A 19307-nucleotide genomic window follows, 5' to 3' on the forward strand; every position below is an offset into this window, starting at 1 on the left:
GTGATGCCACTGACGGAAAATCCACATTTGAAAATTTGAAAGCATGTGCCATGTGGATTTTGGGATGATGGACTGATGAAACCAAAGTAGCACTCTATAAATGCAGTGGTACTAGAATGATGCCCATATAGAATAAATAAGCTTGTCTACATATGTACATATGTAAAACATGGTGCAGAATTTTTAAGAACACAATAACAGTATAGGACACAAGTAAATAAAGGTCAACCTCCAAACAATATTCTTTATTTGCTTCCACAGGGAAAGAACATTTTCACAGATAAAATGAAACAGCAATATAACAAAATACATCTATGTAAACTACTGTAGATGATAAATATCAATACAGTAACAAAACAGTAATATAGGAGGCACAATGGGTAACATGATTGCAGTCTGTTCTTAGTGTATAAAACTAAACTTTAGATTTGTTTTGCAAAATCTGGTCCATGTCAGTTTTTAGTTGAAGTCTAACTTTTCATGGGTCCAATGGTGCAAAAGACAATAAATAAAGACATAAATAGATCCCTGTGAGCAACCAGACAGTGTGTACATGTAACTGAATTTGTAGTGATTCACCCTCTCTTCCAAATGATTATATGTTTGAGAGTGGTGGGCTTTTTTTTATGAGGTTAGACTCTCAATCTCTGTAGTCTGATGTCAACACAGACAAGGATACAGTTAAAGCTCAGAACATTTACATTTCACTTTGCTAATAGCTGCCAATAGTCGTCTCTGTGTAGATCTCAGTTTGTTACTTTTTACGCCATGTGAGCAAATTCATGTCTAGTTTCAACTAGTGTGTTAGTCATTGAAGGTTCACTGGCGAAGCATTAAAAGTACAAAAACAAGAAACGTTATAGTTCATTATTACGAGGACAAAACCTTAGGTTATGTATCCAGGCAGTTCATTAACACATATGACTCATTGATATTAACGTCATTAGGACCTTATCATTCTGATTTACATCAATATACAGTAAGTCTATTTCCTTCATAGTTGAAAAGAAATGTTTGATTTTACAACAACAACAACAAAAAACCTGCAAAAAGTTCAGTTTCAGGTTTATCCTCATACAAACAGTGGCAGTGAGTTTTCAACTACATTTGTCGTGGTACCGTTTTGAAAAACTGAAAACCAAAAATCAATTACTTATCAAACACAAATTTGAACAAGTTTAACAAGAAAAGTTACTCTGGAAAACATTCACATTTATTATTCTATAACTACAATAAACAGATTAGTGGCCATTTCTTTCTAGGATCTCTAAACATTCTGCATACTAGAAATGTATTTGTGCATCACAAGAAAATACTGAAGTATTTTTTGATATAAAACCCTGTGATGAGAACCATTTCTATTGATATGGCAGCATTAAACCTACTGCTTTTCTCGTTTTTCGCAAGCATTCAGTGTAATGCTTCAAGTGTATACGTTATTACACAGCTATATACAGACAATTGTCAAAACAACAGGTTCACTTTACAGTCACACTTCAACTGCACTGCAATTGACGTTGCTGAGAGTATGATTGAGGCCTCAGTTTGTGTTCTATCACACAGATTTACACTGTAAGACATTCCAGTTTTTTCAACCCTGCTCTATCTGCTCAAAACAATCATAGTCAAAAAAGGTTTAAAGAGCATCAACAGTTAATACAACTCACTTTTCTCGGCACTTCACTTTGGTTTGTTTGGAAAGTTGCAGCATCATTATTTTGGTATCCATGTTTCTTTGTCGTTACACTTGACTTGCAAAGTGGGGGCCGTCTTCAATAACCCAGCATGTCTGAGCATCATCTACAGCTCTGCGGAGACCTCCTCTTTGAATGACCTGGGACTTGGCAAGGGGCAGAAAAATGATAGTTTTTTAGTATTTGTCCTAAAATCAGTGGATTCAATGGAAAGGAGACACGATTACTCCCTTTGTCAAAGTCACTTATTGTGTATGCATAAAAAGAAAGAGCTGGAGAAAGCTTGTTATAAATAGACAAATAAATAAAATGTGCTATCATCTTCAACTCGCCTTCAAGTCTTGTACTTGCATTTACAAATCAGTTTATCCAAACATGTCATGATTTTTGTCTGAAATGACAATCCTCAATTTTACACAATTTAAAAATCACATTTCTATTTAGTTAATGGACTTTATATACACAGAATATTTTACATCTGGAGCAGTCCCAACACATGTGACATGAGCCGACATATTTACACACACAAACCCAGACCAATGGTGATGGCTACAATGCAAGGTCATCTATCATAACTGCTTTTACTTCCCTTACATGCAGAATAAAGTACAGAGGAAGAAGATTTACAGGTAGTTTTATTAGCTTACCTGGTCATGGTACTGCTGATGCTGGTAGCACGGTGACTCCCGGGCCCCAATGTTTTTTATTCTGACTGCTCCCTGTCTGTCAAGAGAACGAGTCCTGGGTGCTTTGAGCTGACTGCGCCGGTGCCACGACTTCAGTTGTTCATTCACTACTTGTCGTGGGAGACCACCGGAGTGGTAGTGTGGATGGTCCCATTTTGCTGGAGGGGTGAGTCTGACATCAGGAGGCAAAGGTCTTGGCGCTCTCTGGTGGGCGACAGCACTCTCTTTATACCAATATTCATATCTGTTGGCAGAGCAAGGAGCTAGCTGAGGTACATAGCTGCGTCCCATGGCCATATTAGGTGGGTAGACCATTTCCTCGGTGTAATAGACGTTCTGCATCCTGGGGCTGGAACGGTGCCTGGGATCATGGTAGAAGCCAGTCGGTGAGAAGGCCTGAGATCCAATGCTGCCAGCAGGGCGAGAGAGAGGGAATGCAGGCTGGTACTGTCTCGGTGAATCACAGGACAATTCCTGACACGGCGAGCTATTATATGATGAAAATGAGTGTTCAGAGTTGCTATCCTCAGAATTGGCAGGGTTTCCATAGTTCACAGAGGGAGAAAGAGTCTCTGGGTAAGTTATAGCGAATTCAGTGAGTCGCCTCCTGGGACCTCTGGTGCGACCACGGTCCTTATCGAAAGGAGAGTCAGGACTGGACAGCCTGTGCACACAACATCAGATATAGGAAGTAAATACATGAACAAGACTCCACTGCAAAGAACTGACAAGTTATAAACACGTCCATTATTAAATAAATGAATCAACGATTTGCAGTTAACATCATACACCACACAAACAGCCTCTGATCATACAGTGAGTGCGTGTGTCTACCTGAGGGAGAGTTGTCTGTGGACACGCATCTCTGGTGTGGAAGGTGTACTGTTTGACTGGGAGCGACTCAGCTTCAGATGAGACAGTTGGACTGGCAGAGCAGACTGTGCCAAGCAAACCTCCAACGGTGGCAACAATTCAGTTTTGGCTGGACTGCTGAGAACACACAACACATACGCATGTAAAACACAGGCATAGTTTTCTTTTTTCCCCCCTTTAAACCATGGGCAGTATTATATATACACGTGTGTGTGTGTGTGTGTGTGTGTGTGTGTGTGTGTGTGTGTGTGTGTGTGTGTGTGTGTGTGTGTGTGTGTGTGTGTGTGTGTGTGTGTGTGTGTGTGTGTGTGTGTGTGTGTGTAGCTTGTTATTTTTATAATAACCAGTTATAACCAGAGAAAGTTCTAACACCACTTATTGCACCACATCAAACTACAAGTAGATAAACACTGAAAGAAATAAAACACAAAAAAAATATCTTACCTCTGTAAATAATGTATGCTGTGAAGTAATACGTAATACTATTTGTTTAATCTGACAGATTGTGGCTGGCATCATTGGTGAATTGTGTAAATGTGCACATGACTCTATGACACATAAAATATATGGCCACAGGCATGTTTGGAAGCAGGATCCTACTGTGCAGTAAATCCTGAATTACTCATGTGTGTCAGCGTCTCATTATAAATGTCAGACTGTAAATCTGTGTGGGCTCCAAAGCCGACTGCTGAAACACGAGTGGAAAGGTAGGTGGCAGTGTTGCTCATAGCTGAATATCACTGACAACTCCTCGGCAGCCTTGGCTCTACATGCAGTGGATATGAGAAGAGCTGTAAAGCCGATGGATTTGATAAACTGAACATACATTTTGGCCAGAAAGAACAATGAAGTCCATTTCTATTTGGACATTGGTGTCGGTTTGGTGCTCTGTGCAACACCACAATTCTTTTGACATTAAACACTTAAGATGTCTGAAAAGTGCAGACGTCCTGCTTTCAATTTGGGGTATTTATTTAGATCGAAATCAGGTGAATGTTATAGGAATTCTGGCAGGGTATCACCAGGGTGGAACAAGCCAGCATTTGGTTATGTCAACAGGTTTAACTCTCTTTCAACAGAAGCAGTGGACTTGCAACCAAACACTAAAGTCAACAATGTTTTTTTTAGTTTTTTTTTAGTTTGTCTAAATAACTTTGGTCGATGGCAAACATTAAATGTACTGTGATTCTGTCAATGTTTACCTGAATTGGACATGAATAATCTGTACTTTTTGGACATCTTTATTGTTTAATTTCAACTCCACTGGGGTGGTGTACTGAGCCGAAATGCTGAAAATGACATCAAGGTCCAAATACTTATGGACCAGACTGTAGTCATCACATACATTTCAATCCGAGGGTGGACAAAGTTTTCCTAGAGAGAGCACCACTCAGGCTCATACCAATAGCTTGCTTTTGCCACAAACTTGACCAACAGCAAAGGAGTCATGGTGGACGATTTGCTTTACCTCGTCTTGCTGGAGGAGCGCGACTTCTTGCTCCTCTGGTACGGCTGGTCAAGGCTCGACTCTGTCCATGGAGAGTGCTGGATGGGAGGAGCGTCATGAGCAGGGCTTGAGTTAAAACTCAACTTCAGCTCAAGGCTCGGATGGGGAGACTGGCTCGGGGTGCAAGGCAGCGACTGCGGAGCCACAGACGAAGATGAGAAGGAGCCGTCCACACAGGAATATGAGGACACAGAGGGAGTCTGGAGAGGATCCCTCTCGGCTGGATAAGGAAGTCCTGAAGATGGCTGCGAAGACTGGCTTGTGACTTCTGAGGAATATAAAAGATGATTGTGATAAAATATTTTGAGTCAAAACACACTGACCATCAGATTATATCTACCTTTGATGTAAAAACTAAATATTAATGGTCTCATGGTTTATTGGTACAAAAAGTTGGCCTTGGTACTTAATCTCACTGACGGTAAATGCAGTTTTGTTTTGTCTTTTTGCCACGAACAAACTGGGACATGTTCAGTCGTACCTTCATCTTGCACAACAGAATCAGATAGCGAGCTGTCATCAGATGTGCCAAGGTCTGAAACAATGAAACAGAAAGATGTTCAGCATGTGAGATGAAGTTAACAATTAAAAATAAAAGCAAAATAAGCAAGTCAGATATTATAAAATGAAAAGTCTTAACTCCGGATAATAATGAAACAAAACACAGTCAGACTGTGTTTTTGGTTCGGGGTCCTGCTGTTACTCACCTTGTTGAGCAATGTTAAAAGCAGGGAGTGGTGATGATCGGCCGTGCTCCAGTCGCAGCTGGAAGGCTATCTCTTGTAGCTGCTTGACTTTCTTTTCCTCTCTTTTGCGCTGCTGTTGCCGGCTCTTCTTAATCGCTTTACTCAGATGAGGCTCTTCGCAGAGCTTGCGCGCAGCTTCGTAGATCTTCATCTGGAGTGCCAAGTCAGCGTCGACTAAACTCAGTTCTGAGTCCTGTGAAAGGCGGAAAGAGACAACAGTGTGACTTGTGGGAGAATGCATGTCCTCTCATTTTACGCATTGTATAAAACTGAAAATTATTCCAATATTTAGCTTGCAAATGGTGCTTATACCTCCATTCCTTGAGGTATGTTTTGCTCTTCCAGTTTAAAAGCAGTGCCAACACGTCGACGAATCTGTGGAGGTTTCTCTCCTGGCAGTAGAGGGTAATCGTCTGACAAACGGCCCACCAGCTCCTTAACAACATCAACAAAAGCCATTAAAATCTACAGAACAACAGGTGAAAATAACATTTATTTTTCTGTGGACAGACAGGCTTGTTCAAAGTGGGGCTTAACAAACTTTACCCAAGCTGCTCAGATTTGATATGATGTGCTCTTCATCCTGCTCTGCTTGCAAGTTCAGACATACAGTTTCAAAGAAATGCTTGCATAATTCTGAGATCGCACACAGATTTCCTTTCACCACACATTCTTTGGGGTTATCGTTTCTCAGCGTGTCGTGTATCTATGGCTGAACTGAATCTCGACCATGACGACGCACCGTTATCAATTTAATTAAAGAACAAAGTCGAATGACAGTGTTTCTTTGAGTCACAGAGAGTCGGCCACCTTCATGGACGTACAGACGGTGAAACCGCTGAGCTTACTGATTCTTTTGTCACAGAGAGAAGGGGAAGGTATCATGACTCGTATTAGTTCACCCGAGCATGTCCCGACAGGAGTGCCCATCCCAATTGTCAGCAGGAAAGAATGATCAGTCCTGGGATTTTTACCCTGAAGCACTGACGCATGGCAGCAACACACCCACATCTGAGAATGTGTCCAGTTTGGAAATCACTCCAGGTGAATGTTTTTCAGCCCTTGCATCACTCAGCAGGGTCAGACAAGACTTTTAATGGCTGACATGTGACAATAGTCTTATGCGGAATCTAGACGGAGGACACAATAGGAACATTTCAACTGTTTTAGCTGATGGAAACACCAGGACACCACCTAAAAAAAAACAAAGCTGCACTACATGCATAAACATCTCATAAAAATGTCACTCAACACTGTAGCTGAGAGAAAGGGGTTAAATAAAGACTGGTGAAAAGGCTAAAACAGATTTTCTTTCCTCTTAGGGGATTTCTGAATGACGTTCAAGGCTTGTGGAGAGACGGATCTAAAAATGCAACAGCTGCTCTACTGCACAGGAGGCTCCAGCCTTATCTCAGTCCAAACGAACCTTTATAAAATAAGAGGCTGAGTCATTCGTAACAGGGAGCGTACAGTTTGTAACCGTTTGCTTAATTCAACCACAATTGCCTGCTTTTACTGCATCGAGGTCTACTAAGACTTTAATGTGCACTTTGTAATCATTTCTTTGTTGTGAAGTTTCTGATGTAAAGCTACAAACATGATTCATTTAAATACCGACTCTTGAACACAAACCGATCACGCACAAATATAAATGGTTGTTTCTTTTTGCTGCACAATGAGTTCTTTATATTTTGATAAAGATAGACACACATTCAGCCTGTGCTTTCACAGTAGAGCAGAATTAACAACCTGAAAAGTGGCAGTGGGAAGAAGCTTGTGGATTTTTACAGGATTTACAGACGCCATAGGTCCTTTTTTCGTGCTTGTAGGTGAAGAAAAGGGGGGAGTAACATTTCGCTTTTTCTTGCCAGCTGCAACCTGCTAGATGCCACTGAAGCGTATAAACAACATAATGTCACTGATTTGCTCTGCACCATGAGCTTCTCATATCTTACAGCTTCTCGGATGCAGAGTTTCTTCAGTTCCAGTAAGCAGTGATCCAGCTTGGCCTGGAGCTCCTGGTGTTTGAGCTTCATGGCCCGCGTGTGTGTGGTCACATCCTTTGTATTGGTCATTGGGCTGTCGGAGCCTGTGTCATGCAAAAAGAGAAGAAAAACAAAAACCAGTCTATGAGGAAATACGACTCAAAAGAAACTGGAAAACAAAACATTCAGTGACAGAACAGGAAACATCAAGATCAATAAAAGCATTCAGATACATTTATGGTGAAATTTTGAATTACATTTCGGTTATAAGATTCACCTCAGCTCCACAAAGGTTGAGCCAAACTGTATATTTCTATTCTTTAAATCCTTTTATGATGATACATAGTGTAGATTCTCAGAGCCTCTGCAATTTTACATTGAAAAACATACTTCCAAAATAATTTCACAAGTTCTTTTAAATGCTCTTTTTCTACCCCGTGGTGTTAGTGACAAATAGCAGAAATACTTGCAAAACGCTCCTCCACATGTTTGTAAGAGGATCGTTTACTTTGGTAGCCCTTTATTCCTCCTGTCCTAAGTTTTTGGAAGATGAAACTTACATTAAATTTCAATACAATAAGGATGCATTCTGCATGAAATTGTAAAATGTTTCATTTTTCAGCATCTGATAGAACTTTGTCCCGTTGTGATTTTATGCAAATCACTGCACTGTTTGCATTGAAATTTTATACATCGTCCCAGTGCAGTGGAGAATAGGATTGCCTATTGTAGGCCAAATGTTTATGACTGGATTTAGAGAATGGCTCAAATAACTCAGATTTGAAGGTCAAAACTTTTAAAACAAAAACAAAGAAATCTGTGAAACATTCAATCTGGAAAACTGACCCCTCAAAATATTTCCACATTTTGAGTTGAATGTCGACATAACATCATCAACTGGTTTGCTGGCTGCACCCTAAATCTTCAAACAACAATCAAATCCTGCCCTTTGTGAAGCCTGACGTGTGTGGTTTTTGTTGACAATGTGAAAGAGAGGTGTTGTTTCGACGCTTTGGATATTTTTAGCGCTGCTGAATTGCACTCCATTTCACGGAACAGGCAAATCTACATGCTACTATACATAATGACTGTACACAGGTAATTTATATCATTTGAAATCTCATCCAACACAACAACAAAACCTATCGTGCACACAAAAGGACAAACAGGAGTTGAACAACAATCGAGTCTTATGCACAGGCATGTTGATGTGTGAGATTAAATACCATGTTGAAATTTTAAAAAGTGCCTAATGATTCTACCTTTAACGATTACGGCATTTTAAAAATATTCAGTTTTTTGGTAAACAATCTGGTCTGACACCACATTGATGTGCCACACAAATTACAATTCAAGTACATGCAAATTTTGCAGATTTAACTGCGGAGGCCACCGCAGCCGACACAACAAACAACCCTTTGTTTTCTTTAGTGAGGCCAAAACTGCAAAATCTGAATCAGGATCTTCGTATCTGTCAACACATTTCTGTGCTTGACTGGTGCAGTCTGTCGTCTAGGTGACTAATGACATCAAGATTAGTCTCAGACCTGTGGGAGTGGCTTCAGGCCGAAAGCATTGAGCACCACATACCTTCAGAGATTATTAACAGAGTCCCTGCAGGTGCTCACAAACATCTGAGGCGACAGCAAAGAAGTGTGACAGTGCTACAATGGAACAGGAATCCCTCTTCCTACAGTCCCAATCCCTCCATTCTCTGCAGGCCGACACTTTCTCATTATATAGCGCAAACACATCACGTGGCTCAAGGCGCAAGGAATGTCAGGAAGGCCAGAACAAATCGGCAAACATTACAGAGTAGAGAAAAATACGACCAGGCCAGGACAAACACACTTTATGACCTCTGAAGCAGGTTGTGGCAACCTTGAAAATAACAGGCTGACTTAAAGTAAAATAAGGACAACGTTAGCACTTAAAATGATTGATTGACATTTGTAGTTTGACAAATTGTTTGAATCCAAAGAAGATGGACAGATAGAAAAACTCAAAAAAAAATTTGTTTCAAATATTATTTAAAAATTTACTTTGAAACTAAAAAAAAATCCTGGTAAAAAAATTCTCTGAATGCTTTTTTTTCATAGAACATATGTCAAATGTTTTCATCATTAGAATAGCAACAGAGCTTGTTTAACAGATTAAAAAAAATGTTTTTCCCCGTCAGTCAAGTCCAGACTTCACCAGCTTCATAAGATTAAACTCAGTTTGTGGGGTAATACAGGTGTGTGAGAGAGAGAGAGAGAGAGAGAGAGAGAGAGAGAGAGAGAGAGAGAGAGAGAGAGAGAGAGAGAGAGAGAGAGAGAGAGGAATAGTTGAAAAGAAAAAAAATGGTGGTGTGATTTTAAAAGAAGAGATTTCTGCTGTAACAGGTTTCGACAAGGAAGAAAAAAGTGTGGGATGAAAAAAAAAATACATGGCGCTACTGTATCGATCAGTAATTTGTTTCAAATAGTCCATCATGAGAATGACAACATAGCTGTTGTGTAATTCTATATCAGACGGAGCCTTTTTTTTTATTGTGATGACTGTACAGATCAGGGAGCGAGTCACAATAACGTCTGTGCAGGTTCGTCTGTTTTCAGTTCACAACTTGAAGGTGATGGGATTCTCCAAGTTGGGCTGGGCAGCTTGTTGAATATAATATCACATTTTCAGTACATCTGTCTCGTGTAAGCATGATGCCGTATGAATTTCTGCAATGGCACAACGAAGGCAAGAGGAATGTTTTGAAATATTACCCGAGTTATCGGGTCGTCTGAATAAACTACGAGGAGAACCTGTATCTCCTATTAAACGTCCCAAAACTTCTCACTCCACTTTATGAAGTGTGCTTTACCTGAATGAAGGATAATGCCGCTGTCAGTGTCGCTGATCTCTCCGTTGACTTCCATGTCGGCAGATCGACTTCCCGTTGCTGTTGCTCAGTGAAGGCAAACGATTACGTCACACCATGTCCTGCAAAACATGATTTTATATGATTTACATTTTTAGGCTTACAAACCCTCTGTAATATCTTAACAAACATTGTATGAAAGTTTATGAGATAACAGGGGACAAACCGGCCAGCAACACTAAATCTATAAGCAAACGGCCTGAACAGAAGCTTCGCAGAGAAAGACTCGTACTTAATCAGGTGACCTGTTGCCTCAGTGATTCAGGTGTGACTTGGCTACTTGACCTCACAGGCAGGTGTAGTCATAGGCTCTCTCAGCATGAGTACACACACATGATGCCAAGTCTCGGGTGTTTCCTGTGACTGCCTGTTTGCTACGTCTCTGATGACACACTGGACACAATCATATTCCCGCTGATAACAGACTCCCGATGTGTGAGTTGTGTATCGACCGGGTGTAAAAATAAAGACGGTGAGGCTCGCTGGTTTAATTATTAACTAACCGAGTACAGGAATGTGGTGATGGTTGCATTCCGGCACACAAGGGAGGAGATTCAATTAAGCTTCAGAAAAGGTTCCCAGCAGGGATGGTTTTGAGGAACAAACCGCATGAGGTTAAGCCATTAGCTGGGACACAGAAGAGCTGCATTGAATGCAGCATTTGGTCCAACAACAGCTGTAGAGGCTGCGCAGGTATTTGTGAAATGTATCATCCCGGACACACAACATGTACATGTCACACATCTTCCATCAAGCTCATATGACTTTAACTGGAATCTTCACACCTCCTATTCACAGATAACCGCCTGCTGTATTTGCAGAATTAAGGCGAAACAGCTGATGCACTGCACGCTAAAACAACAAGATCATTCAGCACTCAGACTGACCGAGTTAGAGGAGCTAAATGGAACCACAAGCTGCGTTTGTCTTTGACATTGACTGCTAGATAAACCCTGCGGCGGTACAGCTTCATGCTGACCACATTATGCACACACTATAACCCTTCAAGATGTGGTTGTTGCTTGAAAATCACACTGGTGGTCAAATTATGAAAAGCAAACCTCAAACAGATACTTTGATAAGCTTATTCAGCCTATTGAGAGAAATGTCAATGACTCGTTGATCAGGAAGTAATTTTTCACTTTGTCATTCTGCATTAAATGGAGATTTAGAGTTTTCATTATATGTGCACTGGTAAAGTTATTAATAGCAAGTATGAGTCCATTAAACTAAACACCAACTATTTATTCATCATTGAGCAATGTTACAGTTCTCCACAGTGTTAAAAAGTCCAAAAAAAAAGAAAGAAAGGAAAAAAACCAAACTGCAACTTTCACATTATTATTATTTTTTTTTCCAGTTTTAGGTTTCCCACTCGCCTATTCATCGTATGCTTAACTCCCCGATTCTGTGAACAGCCTGCCCACATCCCTCCTCCATGGATGAAGGTGTTTTTTAGGGTGGGAATAGAAATTGTTCAAGAAGTCCGATGCTTTGAAGATATTCTTTATCTTTTCATCGAAACAAATAAGTTGAACTGCACCGTCTGATGTCAGACGTGTTTTATCTGTGTCGAATCTTTTCTCCTCAGTGCTATAAAAACTTTACATTTCCATGACACAACTTCATGCTGGTGAAACAAACTTTCTGCAACCCGAAGGGGAAAGACGAACCGTTTTTCTTTATTTTTGAGATTTTGTAATTAAATAAGTTACTGTACGACACACAATGAATCCGTGGCAAGTACGTTAGCTGAAAGAAGTCAACAAGATAACTACAGAGCAAATGTCTAAGGGCTTAGTCCATGAATGTGTAACAAAGCAGAAATATGATGATAAGTACATTTCATTAACTAATCTAAATCAATGCACCAGGAGAGCCAGAAATCAATAACTAAAACAGACATATGTAGTGAGTATATAAAAGTTGGCCAATTGGGAGAATTGTGAAAAAAGTACTTACTTTTCAGAAAACTTAAGATGTCAAAAAAAAAAGAAAATGTCAAAAAAATCCCACGAGTCAAAGTTTGCGCCAGAATCCGTGACTGGAAGCAAAATACACTGAATCCAGGGCTGTGAGGCGTCTGAGCAGGACTGAGAGACTCACCCAACTAAGAAAGTGCTGCCTGCAGAAGAGGAGTGGCGTCACATCGAGAGGGCCGAGCACATGAGGCAGTGTCATATAACTCAGCTCTCCTGTCGCAAACTGTGTCAACAACAATGAGTACACTTTGTGAGGAGTCCCACGTCAATTCATCCTCTTCTCTGACGATGGCCGGTAATAGCTGGGCGGTAGAAACCTGACGGAAACGGGCATCCTATTTCTAAAGATTTAATGACTGTAATAGCCAGAGGACACACAGTTAAAGACGACATGCAAAACGTTACAATTAATCAATGAACGGAAGAAAAGTGAGAGTGATTTTGTTGATCAAATGGGCATTTTTTTTTTTCAACCATCGCCAAAACAACAAGAGTGTGGGACGTCAGATAAAACACATTTTTTAGTGTCGTGTTATTGTAGCCAAACCAGCACTTTGAAGCTACATATGCATTGTGATTGCCATTTTACACTAATTTAACACATATTCTGTTTTAACGAGACCCAATAAAATCCCTCAACCAACAAGCTCCCATAGTTTAAGAGTCCAGTTCACTGTTGAACTTTTTTGTGGTTCCACTGTGGACATTATTTAACTTTGTAGCTCCGATAAATGAGGCCAAGCATCCTGCTTTCATCTCAGGTTTCAAATGACTCTATGGCTTAATAAGTGGCTGTTAATGACTCTCGTGGAGTTTTGGTACTGCTTTCTTACAATGGCCATTATAAATAATGGCAAACTATTGTGGGATTTACACTCTGCCTGTTTACTGCCACCTCCTGGTTGTTTGAAAGGAGAGAAAAAAAAATTGATGAGCAACTATGAACTTATATGTTCATGAGCTCAGATTTTTATTTGGCATTTAAAAAAATCCCTACTAGTCCAACTTCATCCAGCTCCTCCACCATCCCCAACACTGAAGACATTTGGTGGCCTCTCCCTTAAGAAGGAGGGAAACATGTGGCGGGGTAGTACCCATGATTTACAGAGATGTGGAGGCAGCACCTGCTCAGTAACTGCATGGTTCACATTCATTCTGAATCTCAATATTCGTTTAGGCTTTCCAGGAATGTCAGTGCTCAGACACTCTGGCAAGAAAAAAAAAAAAAAGATCCAGCAATTCCCAGACACTCCAGGATGGGCTCTCAAATGACAAGGCCCCCAGCGAGCAGCAGCGACAGAGACAAAAGCTGTAAAGTTTTGGTTCATTTAACTTCCACATTTAGACTGCACAGTGTGAGCAAAACATTTCACACATACCAGCCACAGAGACGAAGGCCTTGTGGGTTGCCAGCGGTACGACAGTGAAGTATGATAAACTCAAATTATTCAAATGGCCCAAACTATTGACTACTTTTACACACAGACATCTCTACTGTGTCTTAATGGGTGTTGTCAGGCAGGAAGCTATAACATTACCAACACAGAGAAGTTATTTAGGTTACAAATGAGGGGTGAAACAGTTCACCTAACCCACTGTTCAAGTCAAGCCTTGATGAAGACATGCTACACAGAGACTGGGGCTGCACAACATCAGGTGACCAGACTGATCTGATGGTGCTGTCGAGTATTGCAAGAACAATGAGATTTGTGATAAACAGAAGCACCGAAGTGGGAAGCGTCTTTAAGCTTTGAGACTTTTTATTTCAAATAACAGTGCTTTTTCTTTTGCTCACAGCTCTATCTGATTTGTCCAATATGTTACCACGTAGAGCAGAAAGGCCCAGTGCATGTAAGGATAATTTTGTGCCGTCCAGTTAGTCTTTTGCAACATGTGTATTGCGCATGTTGATGATTAATTGTTATATATTGTGCAGCCCGAATAGAGACAATGAATCCACAGTATGTCATTACCTTTAGGGGTTGTGTGGCAAAACTAACCACAACGCACCTCAATTCTTTTTCATGTGGACTGAAGGTTTGGGTGGTAGTGTCTGTACTTCAAAAAGCATTTGTCACCACCAATTATATTGGAGGGGGAAAGCGAAACAAACTGAAATAAGTTAGAAAAATGCAGGTTTGAAGAATCACTTGCACCTTTCACTTACAAGCAATAGTAAGGTTAATATAATGGGAGTACAGCAGCAAAGGGACATTGTGCAAACAGTCAACATATCAAACATTCCGATGAAAGACAATCAGATAATGCGTAAGGAATGAGGAGACGCTGTAGAACTGTCAAAAGCCCAAACGCAGTTTAAAAAGGTACTAAAAATACAGTGCGACACTTTAGAACTGGAAGGATATCAGTCCCATTTTGGTTCTCTTTTGTCAATTAAACAAATACAGGAAGTATGTATTTAGGTTCCTCACACTTCATTGGAAGACGAGCTGAATCGCTTCCCACAACTCTGCAGTACAACAACAACGTCGGCCCTGTGTGACAGCAGCCGGTTGCTGGATGTCATGGGTAGATGACATAAACCAGAAGCCCCAGGGATACAGAGAGCAGGCTTTGTGTAGGCATCATGGCAGCTGGCTAAACAAATTCTTTACATATTCTTGTGTCCTTTTATAAGTCTGCATGGCTAGACTGCTGCTGCAGACGTAGAGCCATCAACTGGCGGAGGATCACACATTTGCCCTCAGTACTTAAGAATATGCTTACTTAAGAGCAGAAACAAAAAGGCTCTGCTGTAATGGAGTTTGAATAAAATGGTTGTCAGTAAAAAGAGCAATTAGGTTTCGGTTAATTACTACAAACACATTTCAGAAGGCAAACAGAGATTCTTTAGGATCGGCCTTACATTAATGCCTTACATTAATGTTAATCAAATGACATTAAGTTTCACATTGTTTGAAACGTGGCCATAATAAAATGGAAGGTGATGAATTCTTTGCACATTTCGTCTTTGTTTTACATCAGTTTATAGATTAATATGCTGGGAGCCTGGCATGTAGATATGATTTAAACCGATGCCGTGCCTTCATCTTTGCTGGCTTCAGTTTGCTTTAAAATTTGTGATGTCAGCAGGTGCTCATGAAATGCAGTCGCTCTAAATGTTAAAAGTGAGGCACCTCAATATTATCAACTGATGCCACGTTTTCTCAACACTCCAACCTCAAACTATAAAAATGATTGAATTAAAACACCCCCTGAAATAAGGACACTTCTGTTAATTTCAACCAGATGATCTTGAGAAAAGAAAGTAAGCCCCGAACAATTCGGCCAAATACCTGGTGGTTAGGCCAGCAAATACTGTAGGTGAGTAATCGTGACAGGCTGACCTGTAGTAAAAGATTTCCTTTATCACAATACAGGCATGAAAAATACAGAAAGACTTTAGTGGTATCATATTAGCACACAGCACTGTGCAAAAGTTATAGGCCGGCATGAAAAGCTTCTTATCTACTAAGCACCCACACACGTAAAATAAATTGTTTTGCAGCAGAGGAAAAGCCCGGAGATTGAGGAAATGAGACCGATAAATACAGTAACGTTTAGCCACAGAAGAACCAGGAGTCATGCAATCTGGGCCCGCAGAGTCCTGAGCTTAACATCATGGACTAGCTCTGTCATTCCATGATGATCCACCCTCCATCCACAGAAAAGATGTGGTTTCAGTTCACTGTGCTTCCAGAAAAATAAGAATTTTCATGCAGTGTTACTGCAAAAACTCAAAGAACTGATGCTAATTTAATCCAACACGGTAGTCACATAAATAAACATTGACCTTTAAGCTCTTTGCTCAGTTTTTCTTAATTTTTTTTTAAATGAAACACAGCATCGTATTTTCTGCATGTTACACTAATAACACTGAAAGTTGAGCTTCTCAGCATTGATATATGTATAAACAGACACATCTCCACCGCAGTTTTAAAACGGTTTTGTGGCTGTGAACCAGGACACACAGCAGGGACTTGTAATAATTGCTGCCCTGGCAGGTCAGCGAGGTGAGATGAGGTTAAGCCACTCCTGTCCTTTTGCCCTCGGGGCAACATGCAGGAATGTGTAGACTGTGGAAATATTTCAGCACAGAGAGAATACAAACTAACAAATCAAATTGGTGGGACCAATGGACCAAACACCCCCACTAATAATTTAAACTTAAAAACATTACTAGTTACAATTTAGATCATCTATCAGCCAGTTTCTGTTTCAGCTTTGTCCTCATATCATAAGAGTAATTAAAATGTAGTACATATGACTGTATATTTTGAAAGTGCTTTTAAACTTTTGGGAATAAAATGGAAAAAACATACATTTCCTATTAACTGCAATATTTGGAGCCCTTTCTGTTTTAATATTCATAACTTTGCTTTACAAGTTATAAAACTACAATACCCTACCTCACAGTATTAGTATTAGTATTAGGTTTTTGCCTGCTTTGAGTTCATAAATTATGAGTGTAGACATAATAAACAGTCACTTAAGAATATTTTTAGATGCACCTAAATCTACAACATGAAAATAAATTCTGTAATGGTTTCATTTTTAATTTTTTCCCCCAGTTTTACAGGCTGGCAAATACTATTTTGTGAATTTACCAGCCTGTTTTCAGTGTTGCTGCATTTTCACATCACTGAGGGGTTTTCGATAGATGGTAAATCTTATTGAGGAAAGTTATCAATTAAAGAAAAAAAAACCTCTTGTGATGACCATATTGGTTGTAAACAACCAAGTGATATTTTACCTCCTATTCAGTGATTGTAAAATGCAAACGGGTTATTTAAAGTGCAGTACATTTCTGTTTGAAGAGGATGTTGCACACTCAACTTCTCTGTGTGCTTGCATAGATTTACAGTTTTGTATCTTGGTCTAACTTCTCCTTCATATACAACTGTCACATCAGTCAAAGAAGAAAAGGCTCTGCACTGTCAATGTATCTCATACTTGTTGGAAATTAAATAAACGGTATGAACTGAATGGACAGTGTTCTATTACTGTTTCCAAAAAGTTACTGTCTATCAATTTAACTTTTTACGAGGATTATACAGGGAAGCTGCCAACTAAAAACACACCTGCTAAAATAAAACTAAACCTTACAGCAATGCCAGGGCAAACAGATTTAAACACAGTGTGGAAAATGATAGCTTTAGAACCGCTCAGGATGGCTGGTAAACCTAATTAGCAGTGGAGAAGACAAAAATAAACTTTATGGGAGGAAAGAAAACATTAAGAAATGTGTCGTCCATCCGCCCAGTGGGATGCAGAAAGTTGCAGAAAGTTGCATGAAGTTGCAGAAAGCTGCAGAAAGTTGCAGAAAGCTGCAGAAAGTTGCAGAAAGTTGCAGAAAGCTGCAGGGCCTCAGCTTCCAGGAGTACCCCCAAAGTTTACTGACTTTGACCCACTAGAGACTTTCAATCCCCATGATCGTCCACCCTCAGTTTACGAACACTCAATTCAAAATGTAACTAAAGAACACAATAAGAGCAATGCATTCTGAAAGCTGGTGAAGTTAGTGAAGTTACAGTCTCTCTTGATTGCTGCTCTTACCTTAGCAACTCGTTAGCTCTCCGTTAGCGTCGTGTCTCATTGACATCAACCATCCATCGGCTCGCAGCCTCCCAGATTTCAGCTGGAACTTTATTTCTACCGATACTGACACCAGAGTGGAACAACACGACGCACCGTCCCTCCACTGTTGCTTTCTGGCCAGAGTTAACTGGACCACAAAACAATCCACTGAAGCTGTAATCCTCAAAATGTGATCTTTGCTGGAGAAGCTCCTCTGAGAGATTAGAGAAGTAAAGCAAATCAGTGCTGCCTTCAGGAGCTGTCGGGAAATAAAGTGAGGGGCCCAAAGCAAAGACTATTTACCATGACAACCAAGCTTCGAACACACTGAACATGATCGTAAATCAAATAGAATAATATAGGTTGAATACATGATGGAGACGACGTTTTACTGGCACCATTATACACAAACAAACTTCAATGTATTTTCTTTAGTTCACTTTGTTTGCCACTTTGCAGTCTTCACTGTCGTTGCAATTTGAATCACAAGTTTCTTGCCTGCTCAAATACACCAATAGCCACAATTCGGTTCGTTTATTTGGCTGTTACTGCCATTGTTGCGATTTAAAGAGTCTCTCCGTTACGTTTACCACGAAAGCCTATGAAAGTTACGATACTGGAATGTGGCTTTGAACGCCACACAGTTCTCCGGTATAGTGTGGGCGGTTTACGGGCAGCTCGGATAAAACAGTGTGTGTGTGTGTGTGTGTGTGTGTGTGTGTGTGTGTGTGTGTGTGTGTGTGTGTGTGTGTGTGTGTGTGTGTGTGTGTGTGTGTGTGTGTGTGTGTGTGTGTGTGTGTGTGTGTACATGCACCACGACTCCCGACTCCAGCCTCATTTATCTGATCAATAACGCCACATCCATGCATGACATAACACGCATGAGAACAGGTCATCAGTTTGTTTCCCCTTTATATCCACTAGAGGGCAGCAAAGCCCCACTCTCATTGTCAACGTGCCCCTACACCGGCGAAAAAAGCACAACTTCATGCGACAGTGCGGTCAGTATTAACACGTTACGAAAGAGTTGTCGTGAACAAATTCACCAGTAACTTTTAAAAAATTCGGAAAAATCTTTCATTTAAAACTTTAAAGGCCTTTCTTATTTAGGGTGCCTTAATATGATAAATGTGATTGTGGTGTTGCGACACATGGAGCTGTCAACACTAGTTTAATGACTCGTTAGGTTTAGTTGGGGAGGATGTTGGTGTTCTCATGTTACTATTATTTTCAAGAGAGTCTGCCATTATCAAAGTGTGGCATCTTTAATTGTAGCATATGCTCTTGCTGAGGGGATACCAGATTAGGAAGTGATGCATAACTGGGCATAACACCTGTTCTTAAATAGT

The 19307-nt window shown here is 40.3% G+C and overlaps 1 protein-coding gene across 2 annotated transcripts; it reads right to left on the reverse strand.

Annotated features, from left to right (window-relative positions):
• Window positions 1-219: 219 nt before the first annotated feature.
• Window positions 220-18210, reverse strand: inavab (innate immunity activator b). 2 transcript variants are annotated; one of them, XM_080461274.1, is made up of 10 exons: window positions 17938-18210; window positions 10343-10461; window positions 7462-7595; window positions 5819-5941; window positions 5468-5699; window positions 5242-5295; window positions 4722-5028; window positions 3215-3370; window positions 2342-3044; window positions 220-1840 (listed from the first exon to the last, which is right to left on the reverse strand). In XM_080461274.1, the coding sequence occupies exons 2-10, from the start codon at window positions 10395-10397 to the stop codon at window positions 1742-1744; spliced, it is 1863 nt and encodes a 620-aa protein (XP_080317400.1). In that variant the 5' UTR covers window positions 10398-10461; window positions 17938-18210; the 3' UTR covers window positions 220-1741. The 2 variants fall into 2 exon arrangements, with proteins under 2 accessions (XP_080317400.1, XP_080317399.1); XM_080461273.1 differs by lacking the exon at window positions 17938-18210 and adding an exon at window positions 12362-12606.
• Window positions 18211-19307: the final 1097 nt, after the last annotated feature.

This window comes from Lipophrys pholis (assembly GCF_963383615.2).
Source record: "Lipophrys pholis genome assembly, chromosome: 4".
Taxonomy (NCBI): Eukaryota; Metazoa; Chordata; class Actinopteri; order Blenniiformes; family Blenniidae; genus Lipophrys; species Lipophrys pholis.